Source organism: Salmo salar, chromosome ssa12 (genome assembly GCF_905237065.1).
Source record: "Salmo salar chromosome ssa12, Ssal_v3.1, whole genome shotgun sequence".
NCBI classification, from domain to species: Eukaryota; Metazoa; Chordata; class Actinopteri; order Salmoniformes; family Salmonidae; genus Salmo; species Salmo salar.
The window spans coordinates 15,570,682-15,578,181 of record NC_059453.1 but is presented as its reverse complement, the minus strand read 5'-3'; the positions used below and the strand labels follow the sequence as shown (position 1 = coordinate 15,578,181).

Sequence of the window (7,500 nt, the reverse complement as noted above, 5' to 3'; positions counted from 1 at the left end):
TGTGTCTGTGGGTAGGTAGGTAAGTGTGTGGAGTGGGGTGTGTGTGTCTGTGGGTGGGTAGGGTGTGTGTGTCTGTAGGTAGGTAGGTAGGTGTGTGTAGGTAGGGGGTGTGGGTGGTAGGTGATGTGGGTAGGTAGGTAGATGTGGGTGGTGGGTGGTAGGTCGGTGTGTGTGTCTGTGGGTAGGTGGAAGTGAGGTCTGTGGGTGGTAGGTAGGTCTGTGGGTAGGTAGGTAGGTGTGTGTGTCTGTGGTAGGTAGGTGGTGTGTGGTAGGTGGTGGTGTGTGGTAGGTGAAAGTGGAGGAGGTGGTGGTGTGTGTGGGTGGGTGTGTGTGTGGTGGGTAGGTAGGTGAGTGAGGAGGGAGGTGTGTGTGTGGGTGGGTGGTGGGTGTGTGTGTCTGCGGTGGAGTGGGTGGGTGGGTAGGTGGGTGGTGTTTGTGGGTGGGTAGGTGGGTGTTTGTGTGGGTGGTGGGGTGGGTGGGTGTGGGGTGGGTAGGTGGGTGGTGTGGGTGGGTAGGTGGGTGTGTGGGTGGGTGGGTGGTGGTGTGTGTGGGGTAGGTAGGTAGGTGTGTGGGTGGTGGTGGGTAGGTGGGTGTGTGTGGGTAGGTAGGTAGGTGTGGTGGGTGGAGTAGGTGGTGGTGTGTGGGTGGGTAGGTAGGTGGGTGTTGGTGGGTAGGTAGGTGGGTGTGGGTGGGTAGGTGGTGGTGTGGGTGGGTGGTAGGCGGGTGTGGGGGGGGGTGGGTGTGTGTGGGTGGGTGGTAGGTGTGTGTGGGTGGTGGTAGGTGTGTGGTGGTGAGGGTGGTGTGTGGGTGTGGTAGGTGGTGGGTATGGGGGTGGGTGGTGGGTGTGTGGTGGTGGGTAGGTAGGTGGGTGGGTGGGGTGTGTGGGTAGGGGGGGAGGGTGTGTGTGGGTAGGTGGGGGGTGGGGGTGTGTGGGTAGTGGTAGGTAGGTGGGGGTGGGTTGGTAGGTAGGGGTGGTAGGTGGGTAGGTGGGTGTGGGTAGGTAGGTGTGTGTGGGGCAGGTAGGAGGTGTGGGTAGGTAGGTGTGTGTGGTGGTGGTGGTGTGTGTGGGTGGGTGGGGTGTGTGTGTGGGGAGGTAGGTGTGTGTGGGGTGGGGGTGGGTGGGGTTGGGTGGTGGTGGGGTAGGTGTGGTGGGTGAGTGGGGGTGGGGGTGGGTGTGTGGTGGGTGGTGGGTGTGTGGGTGAGGTGGGTGTGTGGGTAGGTAGGTAGGCGTGTGGGTGGTGGGTGTGTGGGTGGGTAGGTGGTGTGTGGGTAGGTGGTGTTGGGGTAGGTTGGTGTGTGGGGGTAGGTAGGTGGTGTGTGTTGTGGGGGTGTGGGTGTGTAGGTAGTTGTGTGTGTGGGGTGTGTGTGTGTGTGTGTAGGTAGGTGTGTGTGTAGGTAGGTGTGTGTGTAGGTAGGTGTGTGTGTAGGTAGGTGTGTGTGTAGGTAGGTGTGGGTGGGTAGGTAGGTAGGTAGGTAGGTGGGTGTGGGTAGGTAGGTAGTGTGTGTGTGTGTGGGGGTGTGTGTGTGTGTGTGTGGGTGGGTGGTGGTGTGTGTGGGTGGTAGGTAGCTAGGTGTGTGTAGGTAGGTATGGTGTGTAGGTAGGTAGGGTGGGGGGTGTGTAGGTAGGTAGGTAGGTGTGTGTGGGTAGCTAGGTGTGTGTGTGGGTGGGTGGGTGTGTGTGTGTGGGTGTAGGTAGCTAGGTGGGTAGGTAGGTAGGTAGGTGTGTGTGTGGGTAGGTAAGGTGTGTGTGGGTAGGTAGGTGGGTGTGTGTAGGTACTAGGTGTGTGTGGGTAGGTAGCTAGGTGTGTGTGGGTAGGAGGTGTGTGTGGGTAGGTAGGTAGGTGTGTGTGTGGGTAGGTAGGTAGGTAGGTGTGTGTACCATCTTCAGGCACTGTAGCAGCACATTAAAGGCAGGTGAGTAGGGCAGGCAGGCTGTACGGATGGAGGAGGAGGAGGGAGTGGTGGTGGAGGAGGGGCAGGACTGCCAGCAGGGGGAGACACTGAGCCTGCAGGCTTCTTCTCACTCCTCGTTTCTCTGGCTCCCTGGAAACACAGAGAGGGAGAGCACAGAGAGAACACAGGTTAGATAGTTCTGTGTCGAACCCCAGGAAGGCTAAAAAGGCGTTAGACAAAATGTTACAATCCAGACAGTGGTAGACAATCCAGACAGTGGTAGACAATCCAGACAGTGGTAGACAATCCAGACAGTGGTAGACAATCCAGACAGTGGTAGACAATCCAGACAGTGGTAGACAATCCAGACAGTGGTAGACAATCCAGACAGTGGTAGACAATCCACAATCCAGACAGTGGTAGACAATCCAGACAGTGGTAGACAATCCACAATCCAGACAGTGGTAGACAATCCAGACAGTGGTAGACAATCCAGACAGTGGTAGACAATCCAGACAGTGGTAGACAATCCAGACAGTGGTAGACAATCCAGACAGTGGTAGACAATCCAGACAGTGGTAGACAATCCAGACAGTGGTAGACAATCCAGACAGTGGTAGACAATCCAGACAGTGGTAGACAATCCAGACAGTGGTAGACAATCCAGACAGTGGTAGACAATCCAGACAGTGGTAGACAATCCAGACAGTGGTAGACAATCCAGACAGTGGTAGACAATCCAGACAGTGGTAGACAATCCAGACAGTGGTAGACAATCCAGACAGTGGTAGACAATCCAGACAGTGGTAGACAATCCAGACAGTGGTAGACAATCCAGACAGTGGTAGACAATCCAGACAGTGGTAGACAATCCAGACAGTGGTAGACAATCCAGACAGTGGTAGACAATCCAGACAGTGGTAGACAATCCACAATCCAGACAGTGGTAGACAATCCAGACAGTGGTAGACAATCCACAATCCAGACAGTGGTAGACAATCCAGACAGTGGTAGACAATCCAGACAGTGGTAGACAATCCAGACAGTGGTAGACAATCCACAATCCAGACAGTGGTAGACAATCCAGACAGTGGTAGACAATCCAGACAGTGGTAGACAATCCACAATCCAGACAGTGGTAGACAATCCAGACAGTGGTAGACAATCCAGACAGTGGTAGACAATCCACAATCCAGACAGTGGTAGACAATCCAGACAGTGGTAGACAATCCACAATCCAGACAGTGGTAGACAATCCAGACAGTGGTAGACAATCCAGACAGTGGTAGACAATCCAGACAGTGGTAGACAATCCAGACAGTGGTAGACAATCCAGACAGTGGTAGACAATCCAGACAGTGGTAGACAATCCAGACAGTGGTAGACAATCCAGACAGTGGTAGACAATCCAGACAGTGGTAGACAATCCAGACAGTGGTAGACAATCCAGACAGTGGTAGACAATCCAGACAGTGGTAGACAATCCAGACAGTGGTAGACAATCCAGACAGTGGTAGACAATCCAGACAGTGGTAGACAATCCAGACAGTGGTAGACAATCCAGACAGTGGTAGACAATCCAGACAGTGGTAGACAATCCAGACAGTGGTAGACAATCCACAATCCAGACAGTGGTAGACAATACAGACAGTGGTAGACATTCCACAATCCAGACAGTGGTAGACAATACAGACAGTGGTAGACATTCCACAATACAGACAGTGGTAGACATTCCACAATACAGACAGTGGTAGACATTCCACAATACAGACAGTGGTAGACATTCCACAATACAGACAGTGGTAGACATTCCACAATACAGACAGTGGTAGACATTCCACAATACAGACAGTGGTAGACATTCCACAATACAGACAGTGGTAGACATTCCACAATACAGACAGTGGTAGACATTACAGTTAAAATGGCTGGAAAGGTAACACATTAACATTCTGTAGCAGCCATTTATCATGTTTTGCGTTCAATTCATTTCATCCCTATGATTATCTGGCGTGCCCCTGATTGGGCGGGAACTAGCGTGCCCCTGATTGGGCGGGAACTAGCGTGCCCCTGATTGGGCGGGAACTAGCGTGCCCCTGATTGGGCGGGAACTAGCGTGCCCCTGATTGGGCGGGAACTAGCGTGCCTGGACTCACCGTCAATTTCCAACCATATCGTACCTTATTGTTTGCGATAAAGACTAATGAAAAGAAGGGAAATGAATGGACTCAACAGGTTGTTGGATTCCTGTCTTGTATTGTTGGATAGATCCCCTGGTCAGGCTCCCAGTGGCGCGGCATCTCAGTGCTAGAGGTGTCACTACAGACCCTGGTTCGATCACAACCGGCCGTGATTGGGAGTCCCATTGGGCAGCGCACAATTGTCCCAGCGTCGTCCGGGTTTGGCCAGGGTAGGCCGTCATTGTAAATAATACATTTGTTCTTGACTGACTAGTCTAGTTAAATAAAAGTTAAATTAAAAACTAGTAAGGGGCATCAACAACTGTTTTGGTATTTGTCACTATACATTCAATAGGTCCTTTATGGTATCTGTCCAGTCATCTGTCCAGCCATCTGTCCTGTTAATATTGTCTTGAAGGTGAATTTACTGTTTGCCGGAGACATGTGAGTTCAGAGTGGACAGTGTGAAGGTGAACCCACCCCATGTCACAGTGGCAGTAGGGACTGAACCTCAGCACCCCGTCTTTACTGAGGAACCCCAGACGATGGAGGGAGTCCGTTCTCATCATCAGGAGGAAGTCAAACACCTGAGAGAGACAGACAGACAGACAGACAGACAGACACAGACAGACACAGACAGACAGAGAGACAGACAGAGAGACAGACAGAGAGACAGACAGAGAGACAGACAGAGAGACAGACAGAGAGACAGACAGAGAGACAGACAGAGAGACAGACAGAGAGAGAGGGTAAGTCTGCTGTGTCACTTTGGACAACATCCTTCCTTGTTGACGGTTTCTGATTGGCACCAATGAAAAGGCCTTTTGAAACTTCTTGATAAACAAAAAAAGGAACATTTCCAAACCTGCAGGTGACTGGTGTCCTACCTGCTGCAGGCCACAGCGGAGCAGTAACATTTCAACCCTATTTGACCTCTGTGTATGCTACCTGTAGTCGTATGCTGCAGGCCACAGCGGAGCAGTAACATTTCAACCCTATTTGACCTCTGTGTATGCTACCTGTAGTCGTATGCTGCAGGCCACAGCGGAGCTGTACTTGTTCTTGTAGTGCAGCTGCAGGTGTCCGATCAGCAGCTCGTACACTCGACTAGCGTGGCTGGCTGGCAGGCTGTACAGCTTACTCTGAGAGTGGAGAGCAACAGAGCACTGATACACTACCAATTCAACATTCCATCAATCACATGAGAGAATGTTAATATGTAACACTGCATTGACCCTGTGTGTGTGTGTACCTGCAGTATCTCCAGTGTGTGTGTGTGTGTGTGTGTGTGTGTGTGTGTGTGTGTCTGCAGTATCTCCAGTGTGTGTGTGTGTGTGTACCTGCAGTATCTCCAGTGTGTGTGTGTGTGTACTTGCAGTATCTCCAGTGTGTGTGTGTGTGTGTGTGTGTGTGTGTGTACTTGCAGTATCTCCAGTGTGTGTGTGTGTGTGTGTGTGTGTGTGTGTGTGTGTGTCTGCAGTATCTCCAGTGTGTGTGTGTGTGTGTGTGTCTGCAGTATCTCCAGTGTGTGTGTGTGTGTGTGTCTGCAGTATCTCCAGTGTGTGTGTGTGTGTACCTGCAGTATCTCCAGTGTGTGTGTGTGTGTGTACCTGCAGTATCTCCAGTGTGTGTGTGTGTGTACTTGCAGTATCTCAGTGTGTGTGTGTGTGTGTGTGTGTGTGTGTGTGTACCTGCAGTATCTCCAGTATGTGTGTGTGTGTGTGTGTACCTGCAGTATCTCCAGGTGTGTGTGTGTGTGTGTGTGTGTGTACCTGCAGTATCTCCAGTGTGTGTGGGTGTGTGTGTGTACCTGCAGTATCTCCAATGTGTGTGTGTGTGTGTGTGTGTGTGTGTGTGTGTGTGTGTGTGTGTGTGTGTGTGTGTGTGTGTGTGTGTGTGTACCTGCAGTATCTCCAATGTGTGTGTGTGTGTGTGTGTGTGTGTGTACCTGCAGTATCTCCAAGTGTGTGTGTGTGTGTGTGTGTGTGTGTGTGTGTGTGTGTGTGTGTGTACCTGCAGTATCTCAGTGTGTGTGTGTGTGTGTGTGTGTGTGTGTGTGTGTCTGCAGTATCTCCAGTGTGTGTGTGTGTGTGTGTCTGCAGTATCTCCAGTGTGTGTGTGTGTGTGTGTGTGTGTGTGTGTGTCTGCAGTATCTCCAGTGTGTGTGTGTGTGTGTGTGTGTGTGTGTGTGTGTGTGTGTCTGCAGTATCTCCAGTGTGTGTGTGTGTGTGTGTGTGTGTGTGTGTGTGTGTGTGTAGTATCTCCAGTGTGTGTGTGTGTGTGTGTGTGTGTCTGCAGTATCTCCAGTGTGTGTGTGTGTGTGTGTGTGTGTCTGCAGTATCTCCAGTGTGTGTGTGTGTGTGTGTGTGTGTGTGTCTGCAGTATCTCCAGTGTGTGTCTGCAGTATCTCCAGTGTGTGTGTGTGTGTCTGCAGTATCTCCAGTGTGTGTGTGTGTGTGTGTGTGTCTGCAGTATCTCCAGTGTGTGTGTGTGTGTGTGTGTGTCTGCAGTATCTCCAGGTGTGTGTGTGTGTGTGTGTGTGTCTGCAGTATCTCCAGTGTGTGTGTGTCTGCAGTATCTCCAGTGTGTGTGTGTGTGTGTAGTATCTCCAGTGTGTGTGTGTGTGTGTGTGCGTCTGCAGTATCTCCAGTGTGTGTGTGTGCGTCTGCAGTATTTCCAGTGTGTGTGTGTGTGTGTGTGTGTGTGTGTGTGTGTGTGTGTGTGTGTGTGTGTGTGTGTGTGTGTGTGTGTGTACCTGCAGTATCTCAGTGTGTGTGTGTGTGTGTGTGTACCTGCAGTATCTCCAGTGTGTGTGTGTGTGTGTGTGTGTACCTGCAGTATCTCCAGTGTGTGTGTGTGTACCTGCAGTATCTCCAGTGTGTGTGTGTGTACCTGCAGTATCTCCAGTGTGTGTGTGTGTACCTGCAGTATCTCCAGTGTGTGTGTGTGTACCTGCAGTATCTCCAGTGTGTGTGTGTGTACCTGCAGTATCTCCAGTGTGTGTGTGTGTACCTGCAGTATCTCCAGGTGTGTGTGTGTGTACCTGCAGTATCTCCAGTGTGTGTGTGTGTACCTGCAGTATCTCCAGTGTGTGTGTGTGTACCTGCAGTATCTCCAGTGTGTGTGTGTGTACCTGCAGTATCTCCAGTGTGTGTGTGTGTACCTGCAGTATCTCCAGTGTGTGTGTGTGTACCTGCAGTATCTCCAGTGTGTGTGTGTGTACCTGCAGTATCTCCAGTGTGTGTGTGTGTACCTGCAGTATCTCCAGTGTGTGTGTGTGTACCTGCAGTATCTCCAGTGTGTGTGTGTACCTGCAGTATCTCCAGTGTGTGTGTGTACCTGCAGTACCTCCAGTGTGTGTGTGTGTGTACCTGCAGTATCTCCAGTAGGCCTCGTATAGCGGTCCTGACGTCCTCCATGGGGGATT

At 51.5% G+C, this 7,500-nt stretch overlaps 1 protein-coding gene across 1 annotated transcript in view; it reads right to left on the bottom strand.

Moving 5' to 3' along the window:
• The window catches only part of LOC106595758 (tuberin), an 87,255-nt gene that overhangs the window by 51,091 nt on the left and 28,664 nt on the right, over positions 1–7,500 (bottom strand). The window contains 5 exon segments of the mRNA XM_045690821.1: positions 1,880–1,957; positions 1,960–2,035; positions 4,554–4,660; positions 5,093–5,215; positions 7,445–7,500. The exon segment at positions 7,445–7,500 is cut by the window's right edge and continues 64 nt beyond it. Coding sequence (XP_045546777.1) covers positions 1,880–1,957; positions 1,960–2,035; positions 4,554–4,660; positions 5,093–5,215; positions 7,445–7,500 — 440 coding nt within the window.